We start from the raw sequence: 23,908 nt of genomic DNA, 5'->3' as shown, positions 1-23,908 counted from the left end.
GAATAAATGTCTCGTCATACCGCGGCATCATGCGGTTTGACATGCCTGATATATTTGCATCATCGTGTACGTGAATAGATCACAGCTGTTTCACCACTAAACAAAAACATATATAAAAGCGTGTCATTCAGCTAGAAACCGCCTTAAAATTGCAGTTGCGAGCAAGATCTCTTAAAACTTCTTTTTTTCTTTGCAGGAGCGTTAACAAAACCACTAAATATGGAGAGCTGTGTGCTGATCTAATAGAAATCGAAATTGAAAAAAAGAAACCCTTTTTCGGATCAAGCATAAAAGGTAAGATTACAGAAAATCAGATTAGGCAGAGCATTGTTATAAATTTATAAGGGCTGCGTCTAACCGTTTTCGCGAGCTTCCAAGCTCAGTGTTACTTCAGTATTGAACTGAGAAAGAACACAGCAAAGGCTTCGCGCATGAACTTAAAAATCAGGTACAACTAGAAAGAGAATTGAACAGGCGTCAGCACGGTCGGTTGTGTAATCAGCGTTTTATTTCAGCACTCTCGTATCAAACATATTCGCCTAAAACAGCTTAGTCGAACAAAGGTGTATTTCCCTAAGTAGTAAGAAACTTGAGCCATTGTACGCGAGACAAAGAAGTCCAGTGAAGAGCCGCAATAAAGATAGGTTATTTTTTTTCATCCCTAAGTAGGTATAGTGCGGCAACTTCATGTATATCTGAAGAATGAACACCAAAATACCTGGGCTATGTAGTGCGTCCGAACAGAACATAAACTCATCACAATGCTTGAGCCCATAAACACAAGAACAAGATAAAATTAAGTGTAAGAAGAAGGAGATGCAAGTCCAAACAGTGCTATTCCTGTAACCTGCTAAACATTTGGATGAAATGAACAGTCTAACATGTCAATGAACGATGCTTATTAGTTTCTCAAAGTCGACTTTATTCGCATATTCCTTCAGGCTGGAGCTACGTGACTGCAGGCCTGCAAAAAGAAAATCCTACGCGACGTTTGCGTTTTGCAAGTCCACAATGCCAACCACTGTCTATTCATACTGCCCTCAACAACTGGCTCCAGAAACACAATGCCCTAGTTAGCTCTTAAAATACGCATTAACAAAGAAAGTTCTTGCTATATGCATTTCTCTAGACACCTACGTTAGCGAAGCAGCTTGAGTGCGCCGCAGTCTTTTTTTTTTTCAGGCCTGCAGTGGAACACAAGCGTTTCAACACTGAACCAGCCGAAAACAGGCGATCAACGAACGTTCACTGCTGACACGGCATGGTACTTATTATTTTTTTCTTTGTTCGATTGGCAACAACTGGAGGAAACGTAGCCTTTAAATGCCTGCACTGACGTCTCGTTCTCCTAAAGAGTAGAAGCGTGAATAATTGACGCGCACGAAAACACGCTAATCAAGCACCGACACATTATCTTGTGCTGTGGGTAACAGTGCTAAAGAGACTAAGGTATATTTGTTTCTCTCTCTTTTTTTTTTTAATGGTCGTTGAAAGTCGAACATCGGTTTCAATAACCGATGTTCGCAGAGAGTTACTCTAAAGCCAGAGGAGTAGAGAGATAAGAGTCACTGAAGTGCGTGTGGAGATCATAACTACAGAAAGGAACGGGTTCGAGTGTCTCGACGCGACACAGACGTGGAACGTATTTAGAAAAAATGAAACGGCGGCCAGTGCTCTGTGTGGAAGCATAGTTTTAAACAGTGAGAAACGACGCGATAGTTTATTGATAAGGTGAACATTAGGTGCAAGGGAACGCCGAATGAAACACCCCGAAACGTTTCATGTATACTTTAAATTAAACAAACGCGTTATTGCCGTCAAAAACTGTTCACCAACCGCTATCTAAAGGGAGGCTACGACAAAAAATTAACGAACTAGCGCAATCATATCGTTGACAAAGCGATACATAGCCTGAGCACTGATTTAACAGCGTATGCGGGGAGATAATTTCATTTCCCGCTGTTCTGAGTTAACTACAGGTTTGAGAAATGCAGCACCATTTCTATGAGTGGTTTGTGTTTTTCTAAGTTCAAAGTGGGGATGACGAAAACAAGACCAAGTGAGTGAGCCACTTCGGTAACGAACGTGACGAGCTGTTGAATTGAAAAAAAGGAAAAAAGAAAAGAAAAAACAGACTCGGTGTGTCAACAAGAGCAGCAAATACACCCAGATGACAGCATCTGTAAATGAAACAACAAACAAAAGTGTGCCGACATAACACCCACCCGCGTCCCACATCCGAAAACCTGTAATACACCGGGAAGCACCCAAGAAACACGTTTGTCTACTCGGCAAAACCTACGTACATGGTATTCGGCCAACAGTCACGCCATCGTAACACTGAAGAAACGCTCTCAGACAAACGGGGAAATTGTCCCACCACGGCACGCTTAGTAACAGAGAAAGACAGAACAGCCACTGAAAGAGGAGAACACAAACGAAAAGAACGTGACACATTGCGCGTAACAATTCACCACGGAACAGGAAACGGCTTTGGCTGCACAACAGTCTTGTCGAGTAACATGTTTTTTCCCCCGGCGGGCGGCTCGGCTTCCTACGGCGGAAGTGAGCGTAACGCTATACAAGAAGGAACAGAAAAACAAACGCAAAACAGTGGTGCCACCCCAATGAAAGACACACACTCGTCATGGGGGTGTTGCTGGGTGAACAGTTCGTCGTCAAGGACGTGACACGGCTAAGTTTTTCCCTATGTGGGACGCTGCTGCTGCTGCGCCACCATGGTTACAAAGCGCTAACAGGAGGACGAGCTTTTATCTACTCGATTACGCACGTGCAGAACTGCGCGGTAAATTGTGCTCTCTCTTCAACATCTCGGTTCTCTCCCTCCATCATTGTTTTTCTTCTCTTGATCTTCTTCTCCTCTTCCGTTTGTACGAGTCAGAATACATGATGGAACCAGCGAAGCAGTCGGTGCGACTAACGACGGGGCACAAATCTGAGCAAATACTTCTGTCGTGGAGAGCGGCTGGGGAGAGAGCCACTCACGGTCACGATATTCGGGAAGAAAGGGGTTCTCTAAGTGCACGTGAGTTAGAGAGAGAGCGTGTGTGTGAGAGAGAGAGAGAGATTGGGACGGGTGCTACCGACGGGGAGACGAGGCGCGGATTAGGGGAAGGTTCGGCGGCACGAGCACACACACGAGACAGAAAGCTGCGAGCGGAGGAGGCGGGAAGCCCGCTGGCTTTAAGATTATCTTACATGACGACCCCACGTCAGCGAGTAAAGTCACTTGCTTACTTCCTACAAGGGCGGTTAAAACTTCGCAAGCACACCAGTCGGCACAAGACAAGGACAGCTAAGTGTTTACTGGGGCCGCAGTCGGCCATGCTAAATGGGAGTATCGACGTTTCAGATAAGAGAACGAAAAGAAAGACTGTATTAAAGACCTAAGAAGGAAGTAGCGCCGGCCTGGGGGATAGAGGCGGGCCTCCCGACAGCGTGACGCTGGACGTGAGGAGTGCGCCATCTGGATGCGTGGCCGGTCGGGGAAAGAAGCCAGGGTACAGCGCCGCCTGGCGTTGGAAAGTTGGGATCACGCTCGCTGGAAGACGCAAGGACACAACGGGAAGGGAGAAAAGGATGTACTAAGAAGTGCGTCCCATGCACACCGGTGTGTAGTTTAAGAGAGTCTCTATGTACATCGGATGTCTCTTGCGCCCCGTGTGGCCTTCATGCCTAGAGAGAATTCGCCCATGCACTTTGTCATGCACTTATAAAAAGGAGCACTAGGCCTAACACAGTAATGTTTGTGATTATATACACGAAGTTTGTAAGCACTTTTATGTACACGAAATGGGAAAGAAAGAGAGATAACCGGCTGTTTTCAGCTGTGTGTCGTATGTGGGGTATATGTGTGTGTGTGTCTCCCTGCTTATCTATGTGTTCGGGGGTCAAGTATACATATATAATATATTTATATCCTCTCTGTATCTCTGTGGGTAGTTGTCTTGCCTCAGATGGTGGCGCCTCCGAGTGAGGCGACGGGATTGACTCTCTGAAAAGCGTTGGTAAAACTGCGTTACGCTTACTGTACTGTTGGCTGGCCTGAACTGAGCTACGCGGGGAGTAGATAGCACGGGGGAGAAAAAGAAAGCCCGCGAAGTCCGAGGTGGTGTGCGACGGCCCGGTAAGGTCGGCGCGCGTCGAGCTGAGCGAGAGAGCCCGCCGTGGACTACCGGGACGACCGTTAAGGAGCGGGCGCACCGCGGCAACCCGCGACGCCTCGTTCAGCGCGACGCGTCGTCAGAATGGTGCCCGAGGACCTGACGCGGTGGGACGCTCCTAAAAATGGCGGGAGACCTGCTACGGAGGTTTACAGAGGAGTCCCGCGACAGATACCCGAGGCCAAAAACCACAGAGGTCGCGGGATGCAGCGAGCCGTGCAACACCGCCTACGGACCTGCGGACACGCTCCGCGTCTATAAATGTGGCGGAGCGAAACTCCTACAAGCTGGGCGTGCTTCTTTGATTCCAGCGCCTGCCGTTAGAGGGCAGGCGTGATCGACGCGGTGACGCGCCTGTTGCGCACATAACTGTGCAAGGGGGAGAGGGTGAGGTTGGGGGGTGATGTGGGTGCGGCGCAATGCGTTTCGCGATTTCGCGACTCGATTTCTTTTGCGTCACTGCCCGCAGCGCCTCGATCCAAAGGAGGGAGAAAAGTAAGAAGACGACTTTTAAAACACAAGACCGCCGAGCGAAGAAATGGTGGAGGTGTGCCCCGAAATGTGGCACTCGGTATATGATATATAGCAAGTGCGACGTTCCGTCGCCAACTAAGTCGACGAAATTCGAACGGAAGCTCTCGGCGCGGCGTTCGAAGACTCGGCCCTGTATGGGAAAGGGAAGTCGTCGTCATCATCGACAACCACCCACGTGACGTTCCTGCAAAAACGTAACGCGCGTTCGAAAGAATCATGAACGTAATCTCAAAACGCTTCGGGGAGCTCAGTAGAGACGTAAGCATAAGTTGGTCGTTTTCGTGCCTTTTTTTTTTTTCTCCTTTCTTTTCCTTAGCGGTACGATGGTCGTATACCCGATCTCGAAGGAAGAGACACGCTTTCGCTAAGGCCAGGATAGTGGAAGTCTCTTGCTGTTTTTTCTATGTTCCCATGACGTCGCTCACCGCAGGCTTGTTCACAACCCGCTTATTCATGAAGTGTGGATTCGAGCTTTCCGTAGATATTTCCCGCGCTTCAATTGCCGGAATATAACGATTCCCTTGAATTCACCTGATAACACAGCTAGCTCATCTTATGCCGCATTAGATTGTGCGGATATCGATGAAAAGGAAATGTCAGCATCACTGTCGTGTTGCATTCTTGTAGTACACGAGTCCTCCGCTAATTTCCACAGTTCGCAACACCTATTCGCTTGAGCCACGAACAGTGCTGCCATTAGCTAGCGACGTCAGGTATGCAACGTCGAGAAGCGAACGCGTTTACATTTGCCACGAATTGAATGTCACTTGAGGAAGAAGTTTTTCTCGTGAAACCCGGAAGTAAATTTTTGCTGAACCTCGTGGTCGATTAGGTCAGAGATCTTAAATCACGATCCACCACACACTGCATGGCTCCAGTCCCACAGATCGAGCAGTATACAATGTGTTGCCTCATTACATAGTTTTGCGGCCGTGTCCACGCTAACTTCCACTTCATCGCAGCTTCTCAGCCTTTCAGTTTCTCTCATTTGTTTTTGCATGGGTGCTTACTTCCGTCCTGGATTTCTCATACAGTGAAAGAAAGAGAGAGAGGGCGAGAAAGGTAGAGCGGAAGTAGTGTTCCGGCTGGGGAAGGCGAGATAGAGAGCGTAGTTGGCATGCACACGTTTAACAGATACTCGTGTCTACGTAAACATTCGCGAAAAATAATTCAGGTACATTGCGCTGGCATATCAGAGGATATCTATATCTATTACATTGGAGTTCATAAAAGGGCGCTAGAGTTTGGTTAGCAACAATAGCCTGGCCCATGGAGATGAGTTTGATTTTCCAGTAAACATAAGGCAGAACAAACTCAACGTAGAAAAGGAAAAAAAAAACTGAAGTCGTTTCGTTAAGCGGGCTGATCTTTGACATTAACATCTATCGGCTTTGGTTTTATGTACCCCCCTTACAGCATAACGAGAACTGACATTTGATTTGAGTTAAGAAACGCAAACACGAAACGCAAATCATGATAACTTCTTTCGTTGCTTCTATTGGCTCTTGCAAAAAGATCTAGAAATGTGAGCGCCGCATTAATCTGTCACATCCATAATTAGACCTTCTAGAGTCGGTAACTGTGGTTAGTGGGGATACAGACAACGCAAGCTATGCACAACTTTCGGCACGCGTGATTTCACTGCGCCACTCGACGATGGTATTGATTCAAACATCGAAGAAATTCAACGGTATCGAAAGTACCTCTCGTTATCTCCATTTCGATGAAGAAATATTTCGTTGAATGAGGAATCAATGTTTTGTTGTCGCTGTATGGATTTGGGCTAATTAACAGAAAGTTTTAGATACGATGATTTCACCACGTATTCGAGAAGTCGTATTCACACTAGAGATAATTATTTTATGTTGTATTGTTCGCACATGTACTGAGAACACAACATCCGTGCATGAATCGGGACCGATAAATATGCATAAGAACGATAGGGGCAAGCGAACATTATAACCGAATGCACAGTTTCGCGCGTCCTATTACGCGCCTAATTTGGTCACGATGAAAGAGCAGCAACCCAAAGCACGCGTTTATCAAACTTTCTCAATGAAGGAATAAAATTACTCAAGAAAGCACACCTACCCAGGGATCGTATTACGGGGATATTCACACACGCCGTCATATGCTTTGGCGCTGTGTTTACCTTTTTTTTAATTGTCCTCTGAAGTTACAACACGATACTGTCATCAGCAACCATCATTTCATGAACAAGACGTACACGGAAATCGATCAGTCATTCGCACATTCACACTCCTAACACGGGGGGGCGGAGACTTGCACTCGTGACAAAGCGAACACGCGGACGCCGAGGTGGCCCTATACGAACGCTCCAACCCGCAGAGCTTCAAGTTACTCATAGTACGGGTGGAGGACAAACACGACCTTAGATCATTTATATGTGGACTGGGACACCGCGCGAGCCGGCAAACACCAAGAGATACACAATTCTCGCTATAGTGAACACCGTAAGGATAAAAAGATCTATGAGAGGAAAATAATGGAGCGCAGAATTCACCCAAAGGCTTGCACCATGCAGCCCGCAAGAATAACGAGTATACTGCTCTTTTCTAGTGATAACCTTGCAGATACTTTTTTTATGACTGGAGTTCTTCCAGTTATGGAAACCCACAGGAATCTTATACTGTATGAAGAATGACGAGACTTAGTAGGGTGTCACAATATACGACGGTGAGGTCTCCTATAAACAAATTCAACAGTTGGCCTAGTTTTCTCTTTCATTACGAACAAGGTATCAACGGATGGTTAGCTTTCAACTACCAATATTCGAGGTTGTATTCACAAGATAACACTTGTTACAAGCCAAACGATAACACTTGAACGAATGTATGAATACTGGGATACTGCTAACATTTGCCTATAATTGCCTGTGATTGATAACAATTAAAACGTAGCTACCAGCTTTCGCTTGTAGGGAGGAGTGCAGCTTTAGAGTATGAGAAGAATTCAGGTGTCTATATTTATTAGCGAATAAACTCGACAGAAAGGTATTGCCTTCAGTAATTTGTCGCCTTACGTAGTCGAAAACAAACACTTTAAACACCCGCTGTCCACTCTAATGCCTCCGCGATGTCTTATGTACAAAGTGACTGATTCCCTTGCTCGAACGTAGCGAGCCGAAAAGCTCTCAACAGCGGATATCATCGTGCGGAAATTCAACGAGGAACGTGGATAATTTTAAGCGTCAGCTCTTCACTCGTTATACATTATTCAAAGAAATCAACACTTAAAAACCCGAGCTCACCTTTGTCTATAACTGCCAAGCCGAAGGCGAATTGGCATCTCGTGGTGCCTTGTACTATCAACATTCTCCGCACCAAATGCGCGCTAAACTCCGCACGCGAAACGAAGAACGCCAACAACAACAAACAAGGAAAACATCAGTATGACGCTTGCAGGAACGAGTCGAAGACGCTATCGAGTGAGAATCTGAAGCAACGTTCGCCTATATAGCGGCTTGCAAACGGATGAACGATAACACAGAAGCTGAAGGAGGTGTCAACCGGTTCATTTTGATTCTTGGTGCAGGGCACAGTATAGATGGACCTGTATAAAAGCGCGTCGAGTCGGCCCCAAAAAAAAGCGAGGTAACGGGACTATACATAGCGCTCACGCAGCAACAAACGGGGGAGGGTTGCCATGTGCCATTGAACTTCCACCACAATACACGACATCAACGATTATCACCGAGGGTTATACAGCTCCGAGCAGCAGCACGAGCGTGTGCGTATAGGCCGGCTTTCGCAACAAGCAACGAACTCGCCGCAGCCCCGCGTGGTTCCCGCCTCGGAGGGCGGTCTCCCCAACAGCGAAGCCGGCTCAGTCGAACAGGTCACATTGAGTACGCAAATGGCCCGCCAGTGAGGCATCATTCTTGTGTAAAACACACTACACGATAAAGATAGAGAGTGAGAGTGAGAGACGCGTTCTCTCTCGCTAAAAGGACGGCATCTACTCCTACGACCCGCGCGGAGGTGCGACAACACGCGGTGACATTCGGGAAAGGGGAACGCTTTGCGAACTTAGCTTCTTGGAGTTATCGAGGATGCGAGCGAGATGGTTCACGTTTACAGTCGGTGACAATGCGAACAAAGAAGTTTGAAAATAAGATCGTAGGAAGCCACACGACAGACAGAGCGATGCCGCCTCTCTTTCTCGGCTTTCACGCTTGACGCTTAACATTTTAGGGATACGTTTCTTGCGCAGTCGCCAACTAGAAAGTTTCTTTTCCTTTGCATTACCCTTTATGCTTTCATGTAGTCATATCGGAAGGTAGTGACAGAGTGCATTTCTAAACCCTGCCATGTTCCTGAGGCGCTGACGAAATTTCGCCACATTGGCTGTTCAGAGCCAATCAGAGAGGGGGTGACAGCGCTCTGAGCCTATCAGAGACGAGGAGTCGACGAATTGGACAAGAAAGTAGAGCTTGACAAAGCTCGAAATAACACTAAATGACGCAAGAGCAAGAAAACAAACGTAGCTGTTATGGACAATCCACAAAGATAGACTAACATTACGACCAATATGCCGAGGAAAGCGCCGCCTTGCGTTACGTGCACGACTTACAGGATAAGTCTCGTACAACGCGGCACTTCTATCGCATTTACCTCCCATTCACTTCTCTCGCGCCTTTTTTTTTTTCTTCATTCATGCCATCCTGAAGCTATAAAGGGAACAACGGCGTACACAAATCAAATGAGAACAGTTTCATTGGAGAAGCGACGACTACTAATCGCGCGTACTTTTTTTTTTTTAACGAGATGAACACCTGCTCAGAACGGGCACGAGCAACGAGGGGGTTCACAACCGACGCACAGGAAGTATACACACTCGATGTTGTATCGCGTATAGCATATAACGTCCTTTTTTTTTTAACTCACGAAGTCGTCTTTTCTGCAAGATCGCCTTCTATTTTTTTTTTACCCGTGATGGGTTCCGAACAGTGGCGTGAAAGCATTGACTACGACATTACAACAACGACGACGAAGGGGCAACCAGATGAAAGATACGTGGGATGCCTGCGGTATGGCAACACGTGCGTGGGACGCGCAGCGAGTTATATATGCGGGTAAATCAAGTGAGAAAGAGAGAGAGAAAGGTGGACGCTGCGGTAAGAATCTGACCACGAGAAAGCGCCTTGCCGCTGACAACTGAGACGAAAGTTGGGCTGGCGCAACACACACTGCACTGTTTAGGGACCTTCACCCGTGCAGCACGTGGCATTCTTGGGCAGCATCTATAGCCATGACTGCAACAGGAAAGCATGTCAGTGGTGTGCGGCTTCCTGAGTCGAACTGTGCGTAAATACATTCATGAGGCATATCCTGGGTGTATTTGTACGATTTGTACGCTAGAGAAGGTTTAAGACATTTACTATCGCTCATGAACAGTTTTCTAATTTAGGACATTAATTGTTTATCCGCTTGGTTCGTGACGGTTACGGTACTGCTCATGAGTTTAACTTTAAATGAAATTTCTAGGCATAGTGCCAGCGAAGCCAGCGAAGTGCCATATTGAAATCGCAAATTGTTACTTGTTTACGGATGGATCAAACTGCGCAATCCAAGTTTTGTTTAGGTATGTGCTGGCAAAATCACAACGTGACTATGTCCTAGCAAACGAAGTTATCCTCAAGCGGCCGCATAGGTACTCGGCTTCCAGACGTGTAAGTCGCACAGGTATTCATTACTCACGGTTATCACCCGTACAAAGAAGAATATACAGTCTTTGATAACGCCTCTCTTACGGTCATCATGCTTAGAAAGCACAGGCGCACGACACTGTAGTGCGAGGTATTCATGAATATTTGTCAGTCAGACTCCTGGACTTGTGCGCCCTGACGGTAGCCCAGCACACGAACTTCTCCTAGATATCTGTCGAAGATTTCAGTGATCTCTCGATTCCCTGATTCTGTGCCATGTTTACAGAAATTTACAATTCAATAGCTCTGTATGTTCTGCGTTCTCCGCGGTGCTTCGTATGTTGTCACTTCGTATGCCTGGCCAAGGTTTCAGACGTAGCAAACAAGAATTGCGTGCTCTACGTCATCAGCCATTCTCTCTTACTCCCATCTTTGGCCTTTTCGGTATATTGAAATATGAACAAGCTTCGTAACTCGAGTAACGTGGAATTCGACGACATGGGAAATGTTTCCGCTTTCGTTCCAGCACAGCGTTTGAAACGTGTCTTCACGCTCAAAACGTGAACGCGGAATCGCTTCGTATTCGGCAAAAAAAAAAAAAAGATCAAAACGCTTCCATCCGATCCTGGCCATTGTTAGCGAAAGGGCGTGCCGCGGTCTATTTCGATTTCCTTTTTATTTCGAGTTGCGCGTTTCGTTACGGGGACATTGGTCTGCTCGCTTGTAGCGTGTAACGCGATCACCATTGTTATGAGATCGGTTATTTAGGCTTAGACTCGTGAGTGTTGTAGTTCTTTCTTGTTGCATTTCCCCTTCTTTTTTTGTTGTCTTCGGTTTGGACGAAAACGATCTCCACAATTGTGAACCAGATGCGATTTAAAAAATAAAAAGTAAAAAAAAACGAAAGGTAAGCGGAGTATACTACACGTGTCTGCCTTGTCCTCCTTACACTCTCGACAGCGGTGCCTGGCCAATGAGCGAGCGTTGGCAATAGTGCCCCTCGAAGTCGACCAGACGCCACGCGGACGCCGAGGACAGGCAGTGCACACAGTGAATGAAAACGGATAGAGAGTGAGAGAGAAAGAACAATTAAACAAAAAGGCGATTCTAGAGAACCCAGCCAGCGTCGCCGAGGCGCATGAGCGTCGCTGCGCGCAGCCTTTTGTGACGCAACTCCCGTGGACGGACAATGTTACGGTCATTACCCTGACAACACGTGGCGCGGTGTCGATATATATGTTTCGACATTGCGGTGGGCTATATTCGCTTAGAACCTATTGTGATTGGCGTTTTCCGTCGAACGACCCGTCGTCGACGATCGAATAAACACGCTAAGTTCGTGGGCGATACTGACTGATGGCTGAGTTGCAGACACAGCGCTTTGTATACTACGTCTGGTCCGCTGTAGACGTAACGCTTCCATTGTTTCGTTTTCTTTACTTAATTCGGCGCTCTTTTATTTCCTTTTTTCTTGCGTCCACCGAAGGTAGCTTTATGGGCGCGAGTGATTCATCACTATAGCACAGTCGAGCGCGCTCGTCACAGCGGGGTTCACAGTGAGTCGTCGCGAAAAAACGGACGACATCTGTTAGGCCCAGTGGCGAGAGTGACGTCACAAAGCAAACAAAACTCTGAGGCTGTACTACTCGAGAAAAAGGGAGAGACGCGCCGTGCTCGCGCCCCCGCGGCGCTGGCTGGGCTCCCCGGCGGGGCCCGAAAGCCTTCGGAATCGCCACACGGGTGGGGGAGGTGGTGGTGGCCGAATTTTGTTAACCGTTTTTGTTGCTGTTTTTAGCTTCATATACTGCGACGTTTCGCGGCTAGTTGGTGATCCGGGGGGCCATGTTTGCTGCTGCCGCTTCTCCCACACTTCTCTCAGAAGAGGGGGAGGAGGAGGACGAGCGGCGACCTATTTCCACTCTCGGAAACGGAGAACCATGCGCGCACGCGCGCACGAACACCGCCGACGGCAGCGCCGCGCAGCGGGCGGGGCGCGCACTAGTCGTCGCCGACATCGTCCGGCAGAACGTCGCTGATGTGCAGGTAAATGATCCAGTACATGAGGTTGAAACAGACGAAGCAAACGGGGAACACCACTCGGGAGTACTTGTCGATATCGGAAGGGCTGACGCCAAATAATTTGTTGGGGTTCTTGCAAAACGCTGCCTCGATGTCCGGCGCGCCGTTGACGGTGTTCTCCAGAGTCGAGGATTTGCTGAATCCTTTGGGGTCAACCATTTTGAGACGTACTTCCTGCGGGGGCGGGACCCAATTTGAAGGAAAGAGGAGGTGAGGGGATGTTCGAAAGCGAAAGACCAAACGGGGTTGAGGGTCGGAAAGCAATAAAAGTTTGCGAGAATGAATAATGAATGTAATAATTAAAGAGAAATGTTGTGCATGCAATAAATGTGCAACGGAAGGAAAAAAAAAGTAATATTTTGGGGGAAGGGGCGAGAGAGAGAGAAAAAAAAAGCGAGAATAAGAGTATTAGTGAGTGTCACAAGCATTGGAGAAGCTTCACATCACTATCGACATCATTCAGATGGATTTGCGCATCCGTGTAGGCACCATTTCATGTAATGTGATAAAGCATGCGCCGAAAACTGCATTTTTGCACCATGCTATAAAAAAGCTTGGCATTGCAGTGCTATTTCGTTACGAGTAAATGATTACTGACAACTTTGTTAAAAGTTCCGAATGTCAGATAGTATTCAGGCAACATTTATTTCCCTTAGACCTACTCTTTAAAGCGCCAATTCCCTAAACGCTTTTAAAATTTCCTGTAACTTTTCCGTCGTTAGCTATATTGAGAATACGGGCAAAGTTCTTTGGTGTAGCTTAATATTATTGCGACAATACTACTTATAGGTACAGAAAATGTGAAAAGCACACGTTAGAGCAGTTATGGCACGTCACACAGCTTCAAACACTTGCCAAAACATGCGACAGCAGTAGCGCGTTCAAGAAAGCGTGAGTGAAAGCTGCTTGCGTTGCAGTGCGTCCCACTCGGCCAATAAAAGAAACACACAACGAGTGTCAACAACACACGCTCACACGTGAGCGCGCGGGAGATTATTGACGGCAATCCAAACTGTGTAAGCAATACGTTGTCTAGCTGTGCAGGTTGCTGCTAGATATAGTGACCGACTCCACTCCAACAAAGCCCGCATTAAAAAAAAAAGAATTGAGCGCGAGCAATTTTCTTAGGGAATAATTTCAGCGAATCCTGACGATAAAAGGCAAATTAGAGAAGGGACAGACCAATGGCAAGGAGACGTATTGTGAATTCGACATCAGTATAGAGTTGTGGCGCGCATTGAAAAACCGATCAAGTCTGACATGACATGACAAGAACTTTATTGGAGTCCTGAGGAACTCGAATCTGGGGAGCCGGAGGCCTGCAGATCAAATTGGTGGCTCGGCCCACGATCAAGACTAACTCTTGTTTATTTCGGATAGCTCCGGGTTAGTGCTTGCGCCGTTCATATTCTGGGATGTATTGGAACACTTCAATCAATAAATTAGGAAGACTTCCTCACAGTGGTGCCATGCATTATGAAGTACAAAGGTGCGTTGTGTAACCAGTCTGACATAAAGGTGCTCATTGTAATCTGTGTGACAACTACGTGATAGAAACGATTTCAGAATTCAGCTTTGTTGTAATTTCTAACAGAGGGTTCCATTTTCAGTACTTATACTCTGAGACCCTCACATGTATACATGTGTCATGTAACTGATGTATACGTAACCAATAAACTGAAACTGAATAAAAAAACTTCATGGACCACAGCTGCTGTGAAACGAATAAGTAGCAACACTGTCGTAACGTGAACGCGTGGGTCAAAGCAGCCGGCATTGTGGCGTTTGCCCATTCCAATTTACGACACCAATTTCATTTACAATTCGCACACGATCTGCGCGCCAATCAGCTGGTTTTCTCGCCTTTCTTGCACGTCCTGATATTTTTTTACAACTCTACACCCTCGTTTAAAGCTGCGAGTGAAAGTATCTAGGAAATTTATTTCATTTTTTCGCGGCTTCCTTGTTCAAAGGAATTACGCGAAATTAACGTAACGACACGAACAATAACACAAAATACTTGATAATTTTTATGGCTTAGACTGACTTACATGAACTCTTTCTAGGTGCTCCTTTATGTAATTTTTTCACTGCTGTGATTTTCAAGAAATTTATTTATCTGTGAAAAGGAGTACGCGGCGCTATATAAAAGCTCTAAAATCTCCTAGGCAACATATAATTAAAAAAATTATGCAGGATAAAACTCCGATTGCCAACTGCCCATTTTCGAGCACTTCGTTGCCGTTGCGACAAGCAAAAAGATACTTCTTAAGCTAGGACTGTTCAAAAAAGGAAACGTCAGCCAACAGCGGCGTAGGACGTATATTTATATAAACCGGCTGATTGATGGCAAGGGGCCCTTACGAACATTAAAAAAAATACCTGAAAGTTCGGCTTCAGAAGTAGGGTAGCATCTAGAAATTGCTAGCGCGGTTCGCGTAAGCGTAAAGCATTGCCGTGCCGTTTGTTCGTAATTGTCAGCCTACGAGATCGGACTCGGCAAGATCGGACGCGCGTCTGGAAACGTGTTTGTCGTATCACGCGAAGCGTACGTGTGATGCGCCCGCCCGCTACGTCAAATCACAATACTCAGCGCTTGTTTGCTTGCTTGTTGGCCCCTGGTCGCTGCTACTCCGCTAGGCCAGGAGAGTGCAGTGCGCAATAAAGCTCCTAATTTCGCAACACGGCCACGGGAACTGCGTGAGTCCAAACAAATCCCAGAGATGCTCGGTCGCCTAAAAGATATTTCCACAGTATCGAAAAAAATGCATATAAATGCTGGCTACAAACAGTAGCCTTAGAACTTTCTTCGAATAGCTGAGAAGTAATATGTTTTTCAAGTGGGCCGCACAGGGGGGCGGGCTTTGCTTCTTCCTTTGCCTTTTTTACTTCAAAAAATTTTCTTTCAGGGCTTCAGATCGCAGTGTCAGACTTCTCATGTTTTCAGTCGGATCACACGCGCGTTTCACCTGCCTGTATGGAATGCAACACGAGGTTTCTTGAAACAAGAATCCACCTCGTAATCATGCATGTGCATTCGTTTTCTCGCCCACCCGGCTTGTTTTCTGGAATCGCTGTCGGCTCTGTTTTCCTACATACTCGGCGACACACCTCCAAAAAAAGAAAAAAGAAGAGCTTCTCGCACTTTCTCCGCAACCGTTCGCCCACTCTTTCTCCATAACGCGCTCTCTGTTGTCTCATTTCTTTGTTTTCCTTTCAAAGCAGGCTCGGGACGACACATACCGGGACTACTAGCTGCTTTCGAATTCATGAGCATCACAATTTAGGGAGTCAACGCGATGCAATTTGACACGGCGTGTGTACTCTGTAGCTGCGTAACGACAGACAGTAAAAAAAATTTACAAAAAGAGGGAACAGCAGCGATCTTTTGCTGGAAAAGCGTGCACGTTGCAAAACAAAGACGAGACGGGGCTCACGCATTTCCATCTCGGTGCGTTGAAACAGTATTCGCAATTCTCTCCACTGGTTCTACGCGCAGTTAGAGTGTTCTCGCGAGTGTTCTAGTTCCCTTCAGAGAGTTGTCGCATTTTATCCCAGTGAAACTGCTGAGGCGAAATAAATAAATAAATAAAGAAGCAAGTAACCCTTTCATGTCAGCACGCTTCCTCTGCTCAGCCGATCGTAGTGAATCTCAGTTTTATGAAGCAGCTCTCACTGACATTCAAGATGTATTTTTATTTATTTTACTTCGGAATGGATAAAAAGACTGGCCTATGTAAAAGGCACCCATTATTGGTTTCTTTTTCTTCTTCTGAATACTAATGCTGAGTGATCGCGCACGTGTGCCGCCGAAAGACGCCAGCGAAGCGGGTAGGTGCTTGCATGTTGCTCGAATGTTGCTGCTAATGTTGTGTGAGAACGAAAAACAACTCCTTCTTTCTGCTTGCATGCAAATGCATGACAACTTCTTCCCTGAATAATTCATTTCGTAACTTTGAAGTATCGTAAAAGAAAGCTACGGACCACAGAGAGACTGTGAAATTGGTCGTCCAAGCTGAAATACGTTTAACGAATGACTTAGCTTACAGAGGCATGTCACGCTTGTACACCATGAAACTTTATAAAGACTCGCGACATTCGTAGATGAATATACTGACATTCGCATTTTGTATTTTTGTTTTATCCCACTAAGAAGACTCGACGGCATACAGTAAAGAAGCCAGCTTCATGTTCCTTGAATCAGGCTGTCAATGTTTTATATAAGGCAACGTTACCTGCAAGACTACTCCTGCTAGCTCGTAAATGATACGTATATTGAACCATTATCTTTAGACAGAAAATCTAGTTGTGTAGAGTTGCGATCTTTACACTTTAATAACAAGCTTGCTCTTGACTTCAGTCGCCATGTGTGAAGTTTTTTTTTCTTTAGCAAGGACAATGACTGAGTTGAACTGTTCGCTAACCTTTAGTAGAAAAATAGTGAAGCTTGCGTGTAATATTTTTAGTCGAGTTACTATTTTTCTTCTTTCTGCGCTGTGTTACGTACGTTAGGCGTAGACTACTTAGTTAACACACACACACACACACACACACACACACACACACACACACACACACACACACACACACACACACACACACACACACACACACACACACACACACACACACACACACACACACACACACACACACACACACACACACACACACACACACACACACACACGCGCGCGCGCGCGCGCGCGCACGCACACGCACGCACACGCACGCACGCACGCACACACGCACGCAAAAAAGCGCGTGCGCGCACACAGACACGCACATGCTCATATACATGTCCCCGTAAAACAAGCCCAATAACCCGCCTTTGCACTTGAGAACTTTTTTGGCAGCTCTTGGCAACCAAGTAAGCGATCCTAAGTATCTACTGAGTCGTACTCCTTTTTTATCCCGAGAGCTGAACAAGAGTGGGGTAATCATTACGACTCACTATAATACCAAGATAAGTTTACTTCGCTCTTAATGGTTCAGCACCGCGAATGCTTCGTGTGCAGACATTCGATCGGTCACGACACCGTCTCCGATGGGACGAAGCATCCGTCACGCTAGCTACGATGCTTAGGTAAATCGGAAATGGTCTCAGTGGGATGCATAGCCAATAGGCCTCGCACGGGATCCTTAATGGGCCGAGAGCATAATCCGGTTCGCACCGGCCCGCAGAGAGGCGGCTTTGGTCGTCTGGGCGGCAGTCTACCAGTACACCGCGGATAGACGTCTCACCGCATTAGTGAATTCTCGCTAAGGACACCCCCCCCCTCTTCCCCCAACTCTCTTTCCCCTCTCTGCATTCTAGACACATAGAGGATGTTCAAACGCTGCCGCGCAAGGATCCAGGTCTTCAATTAGGGAGGACGAAAAATCCGCCGTGGGGTCCAAGGCACGCTTCTGTGTTTTCCCTGTTAGCTGCTCGGGCATCGCTTAATCACATTACAAAATAACGGCTGCGCAGCTAGCGTCGTTCGTCTGAGTACGGGGGTGTTTGAAGGCAGGTAGAGCAGTACGCAAGAAGAAAAAAAAAGAAGGGGAGACTATTATTGCGCGCCGAAGATGATAATTAGGTGTGAGATGCAGCGAAGATCTAGTGGAGTGGTACGCCTGACGTTTCCGGCAGGCATGAAAAGGACTGGAGATCAAAGAAGCGGAGTGTGATGATACCAACGCAGTTTCCCGGCTTCGACCTGCTTCGAAACTTTTTGCCAGACGTAGGACGGACAGAAACTGTCGAGAGGCATGACAAGAGCTAAAAAAATTAAGGCAGCTTTGCACTAGGGTCGCCAAGCTTGAATGAAGTGCAGAGCTGGGCAGCTTCATTTGTATCTCTTCGGTTTGCTCTTTCTTTCCTCCTATCTTTCCTTTTCTCTTTTTCCGTGTTTTCCTGTCTTTTTTCTCTCTTTATTTCGATTTATTTCTTCCTCTCTCTTTATCTATTTCTTTCTATTTCTTGCTCTTTGTATTTTTCTTCCCATTTTTTAACTTTCTCTGTCTTTCTATTTCTCGCTTGCTTTCTCTCTTTTTCTATTTTTATACCTCGTTTTGCCTGCGTTACGCCAAGCGACGACAACATACGATGACAGGAGGAGGAGGAGGAGGAAGAAACTTTATTCAGAAAGAAAAAGATCCAATTCAGGCAGTTATGGTCGGGCCCTCAGTCCAGGGCTCCGCTGGCACGAGCGCCCCACTGGGCCTGGTCAAGCAAAGCTATTTGGCTCTGCTTGTCCTCGTCCGCAAGCCATGCCTCCCACTGCCTGTGAAACATGTGCGGCTGCTTAGTAACGTGTGGCCTGTCTATGTGTGTTGGCCTCTCGGTGCACTTCCATGTTATGTGGCTGAGTGTTGGTGTGTCTGAACACCACGGACCGGTTTCTCTAAATCTTTTCGGATATATTTTACTAGGAGGTCATCACATTATACGGTGTCCTGCTCACGCAGGTTTGGAGGGCGAAGTCATGTATAGCTGTATAGCTGGAGGCTTCACCAACCGAGCGACGGTAGGCCCAGACGTTGAACCCCTTTCCAATTCGCGTGACATCCTTCTCCAACAGAGGGAGCAACGAAGAGAATACGGCCTTCCACGTAAAGACGTGGGTAGCCAACAATGACAGCATACGACAGCATACGACAGGCCGGGTCCCTAAATTGCTCCGCATTTCAAATTCGGAGTGTTATTAAGGCGAAAGCCTTAGATGCCTCATCAAACGCGAAAAAAGTGACCGGCGTACCACGTCGGCGGCGTCAACACGAGTGACGCAAAAAATCACCACGTGATGACGTCACCATATGACGTCACAGATCGCCAATATTTGTGAGGTCATAATGATGTCACTGTGCCGTCACAGTGACACCACGTGATGTAACGTCACATGATGACGCCATTACATGGCACCGTAGCTTTGTCAATGGTGGGCCGATCACGGAGGTAGTGCAAAACCAGGCGACGCGCCTCCGATCCTGGAGGCAGTGGAAAAACGCGTTAGGTGCAGGACGCTTTCGGAGGGTGGCGCGGAAGGATCGATACGTCGAGTGAGAAGAAAAAGAGGATGGCTTTCGCCTTCCAGTCGTTTTGGGTAAGCGCATAAGGAACCCTGTGAGTTTTTATCGTCTTTCTCTCTATAATGCGCACAAAACGCCATATGACAGAGATGAAAAGCCAAAATTACATTTCTGGGAGGTATGTACAAGTACCCAGGAAAGAGAATATTACTTCGTGGCACCCTACAGGAGGAGAAAGATTTCGAAGGCCGCTTTGGCATGCCTCTTGACGCAAAAGCTTTGACGTTGCTGAATAAATTAGGATCTTACTTTCCTTGATGGTACGTGTGCAAGCAAGCAAAATTAAGTGTGCGGCGAATATAACTAAATGACGCTTAGAAATCGCGCAGTAGAGCGTCACATTTACTGGTTTTATCATGTTAGAGTACACCTGGCCCAAGATGTCACGTGACTTCCACGGTTTCATCCCTACGATTTACGTGTGTCACTTACAAAGTTGCAGTAATTTTTGTCATATTGGAGCGCAAGTGCTGATCAAAAAGCGAAGTAATAACCAAAAACTCTTTCATGAAAACTAAAGGGAATCTCTGTGCGAAATGCAGCATTTATAGTCTTTAAACAAAAACAAAGGTTGAAAAAAGTGGGATGCGCGACAGCCGTAAACTTTCTACAGCTGCTATACCTTCAGAATAAGTCAAGCCTCAGATGCTTTCTTGAAAACAGAACAACGCAGGGGAACACAGCAACTAATGAAATACTATTTGAACTTATCGGTATCTTACATGCAGAGCACGAGACTGTCTTCTTTTCGCTTCATACGAATTCTTACTACTACTACTACTACTACTTTTCTACTTATTTTGTCCACTCTGCTACGCAAGTCGCGTTTACGTCTTCATTCTGCATGAGTCTTGACATCGCACTGTGTCGTTAATACTGTGCTTGTGCCTTAGAGGAAGACCGGCTGCAACGCCCTCGCGCTGTCATCAACACGCATACTGCCCTGTCGTAACGCTTCTATCTTCATCAGCTTCGCTACAAGACGCAACATATTTGTGCTTGCTGCGGTGCCAGGTAAGGAGACCATCGTATTAGCCTGACGCTTTTTTCTAAAGCTCATGCCTCTCAGTCATCTCATTGCACTTCAACCTAAAGAGAATGAACCCACGCGTTTTCACCTTTTGGTAAGCGCTAGCTACCAAAATCCGCTTTTTTGTGCTCACACCGTGTTTTGCACTTTGGTTCTACCACCTTCTAACGTGTGCATGGTCTGTTTTGGTTCTACCATGTTCTAACTTGTGAACGATTCTTGTACTGATTGATTAGCACGGTGAATGGAGTTCTTTTGCATGCGTGACACACACACACACACACACACACACACACACACACACACACACACACACACGCACACACACACACACACACACACACGCACGCACGCACGCACGCACGCACGCACGCACGCACGCACTCACTCACTCACTCACTCACTCACTCACTCACTCACTCACTCACTCACTCACTCACTCACTCACTCACTCACTCACTCACTCACTCACTCACTCACTCACTCACTCACTCACTCACTCACTCACTCACTCACTCACTCACTCACTCACTCACTCACTCACTCACTCACTCACTCACTACTTTGTTGTCTAAGCTGTTCGCTGTTCGCTGCACGCATGCACTCACGCTTGTCCTGCCTGTAAAGGGTGCACCGCCTCAAACAGTGTTGGTATGCGGCGAAGCTACTCACCTGCACGCACACCCGCTCACACATACACGTTCACATGCGCACATACACAATCCCCCGCAAACCCCCGCTCACGCGTACGTAAAGTCAATTGGAGAGCTGATTAATGATTAGTGCTATACAAATCGATAGAATCGTCTGTTCAGTCAGAAACTTTACGCGTTTTCTCCGAACCACAGTTCGGTGGGCAATAACCGGGCATGGGGTTGGCTGATGAGAACACGCTGTTATTTAGTAGAGAACCCGTATACATTTCGCCCTTCGCAAATTATGGAGACTCCGGATACGTGAACAATAAGAGGAGCAGTGATAGCGACATCCTGTCGTCGTTTGTTTACCGAAAACGCATAAGAATGATATTCGTATGACATGGATTAAAAAAAATAATAAGAACGAGCAGTGTATGCAAACGGTCTACCGGAGCGATTTAGCGTGTGCAAATATAAAATTGCTTGTTTATTGCAATAATAGCCTTGGGTTCTTCGGCTAAACTGAACCCCACAACATTTCGCTACACGCGTGTACGCTCGCGTTTTTGTCTCTGGTATTTCGGTTTTGTAGAAATGGCAGCATGTATTATGACACCCTATTGTTTTCATTATAGCGTAGCAGATGCTGCTTATTGAGTATTCGCCTGCGATTTCGGGTGTGCTGAAGGCATTATTGACGACACAGGACAAGGGGAAGTAGTTCAGGAAGGACGTTGAGCGCGGCATGTGCCACTGATCAACATGCCAAAGCAGTGCGTGCCACAGAAGCGGCGGTGCTGTGAAAGTTGCTGGCTGGCGGTGCTCGGCATCACTCGGCGTGTGAAAGCGAAAATGGTTTCCACAAGTAAGTGGCCGTAAAAAATCCTTACGTGGCAGCCGGTTATGTGACAGTTCCTGCTCGGCATAACCACCATAGTCCTATAAGGCTCCCTGACTTTGTGATTCTATGCGTGACAAAAAAAAAAGAAGGGCGTGTCCTTCCATCAACAGCATAACGGAGTAACTTCTGCAGACACACGTCTCCAGACATAAAATACAGGATGTTTAAGGTAATATAACCAACACTGAATGTTGAAGGGACATGAAGAAAAAACACTGAAAATATGCACACGAGACACACGACTGTAGGCCTGACATAAATTGAAGATGCTAGTGCAGAGAAATTCCAACTGCTTCAGCGAAAACGAAATAAATTTTTCCTGGTATTCCGTGCTTTCTTTACTTGCTTCCACATAGGCAATGCCATCATTCTGGAGAACGCCTACGCGACTGCACTCTCGCAGAGCTTGCGCCATTCTAGACACTCAGTCTTCGTTTTTGTCACAGCGCTCCGCAGAACGCACATTACTTACACTCACCGTGACATGCTTCTTCAGGCCTTCACATTTTGCTGTGTTGGCCTGCGCTTTTGTCTTTTGTTGTTGGGAGCTCTGTGTGGTGCAGTATGCTTCTGCTTAATCTATAGCTTCTTGAAAACGTAAAATAAGTAGACTCAAGACATGTCTAGTGCGCCAAAGAGGACACGGCTGTTCGTTGGAGCACAAAAAAACACAACAAAAACACTTTAGTGCATGACAGAGCTGTTTTTAGTGAACCGCTGACACGCAACAACACACAGAGTGTGTGCATTCGAAGTGGAGTGTAGTGAACGTTAGAAAACCGTCAACGGCAGAGACAACCTGAAGTTGACCACGAACGAGCACTAAACCGCTTAGCCTCTTTCGATGTCTTGAGGAATAGCCGGTGCCGTTGAAATTAGTCTACTGTACTGTGATTTAAGCACACACCGCGCGCTACAAGTCTCAAAACTCTAAATAATCAGCATTCGACAATCTCAAGACACATTTTGTGGGCAAAAACGGCTGGATCCTTTGGTCTAAAGCTAACGTAATGATAAAAAAAGAGGAAGCAACTCAGAATGCAGCTTTATAATTGCCGCGTACTGGAAAATCGGTGCAGAATAAGAGCCTCCAGTTTAGGTTATGCTTGTGTAACTGGCTTTCGCAAGAGCACCAGCACTAACGTGCACGCAGCTGTCTGGGGATAGTAGAAGTTCCAAACGCTTCTGCTGGGCATCGCTACTGCATCCCAACACTATGCAGGACAAAGTTTCAGCTCAAAACATACGGGTTTCCCAACAGTTGGGCGTGCTCAAAACAGGTGAACTGAAAGCGGCCATATCTTTGGCTGAAATTTCACAACTGGGGAACCTACACGAAATATGAAAAATACGTTATAACGCAAGACAGGACATGATATGGGCTGGCCTTACCATAGGTATCCCTGGTGGAGGAGCCTGTTGTTGAGTTTGTGAGGCGACCGCAGCGGGGCAGACCTGACATGAACCCTGGAGACCAGGGCAACATTGGTCTGCGCCTCTGCGACCCTGAAAAGTAAAAACGAGAAAACGTTCGTAAATACTTCAGGATCAGAAAAAAAAAGATAGAGGAGGACCACGCTCGGTCGCCACCAATTAACAAAGCCAGGCGTACCAGCCATGATAGCTGAGACGCTAAGTTGCGCTGCTGAGCGCGAGAACCAGGGCTCTAGTCCCGCCCATGGTGGCCGGATTTCGATAGGGACGAACATGTAAAAACGCACGTGTACTGAGATTTAGGTGCGTTTTGTACAAACCTAAATGGTTAAAACTATTTAGGAATCTTTAAACACGGCATGTCTA

The 23,908-nt window shown here is 46.7% G+C and overlaps 1 protein-coding gene across 3 annotated transcripts in view; it reads right to left on the bottom strand.

Moving 5' to 3' along the window:
• Positions 1-486: 486 nt before the first annotated feature.
• The window catches only part of LOC119382980 (gamma-aminobutyric acid receptor subunit beta), a 213,248-nt gene continuing 189,826 nt past the window's right edge, over positions 487-23,908 (bottom strand). For 2 of the 3 annotated variants that reach the window (XM_037650925.2, XM_037650927.2), the window contains 3 exons: positions 23,501-23,614; positions 22,098-22,172; positions 487-12,639 (listed from right to left, as the gene is read on the bottom strand). In XM_037650925.2, coding sequence (XP_037506853.1) covers positions 12,385-12,639; positions 22,098-22,172; positions 23,501-23,614 — 444 coding nt within the window. In that variant the 3' untranslated portion in view covers positions 487-12,384. The remainder of the gene's footprint in view (positions 12,640-22,097; positions 22,173-23,500; positions 23,615-23,908) is intronic. The other variant, XM_037650926.2, reaches the window with a different exon arrangement.

This window comes from Rhipicephalus sanguineus, chromosome 2 (genome assembly GCF_013339695.2).
Source record: "Rhipicephalus sanguineus isolate Rsan-2018 chromosome 2, BIME_Rsan_1.4, whole genome shotgun sequence".
Taxonomy (NCBI): domain Eukaryota; kingdom Metazoa; phylum Arthropoda; class Arachnida; order Ixodida; family Ixodidae; genus Rhipicephalus; species Rhipicephalus sanguineus.
This window is presented reverse-complemented; position numbering and strand designations above follow the sequence as displayed.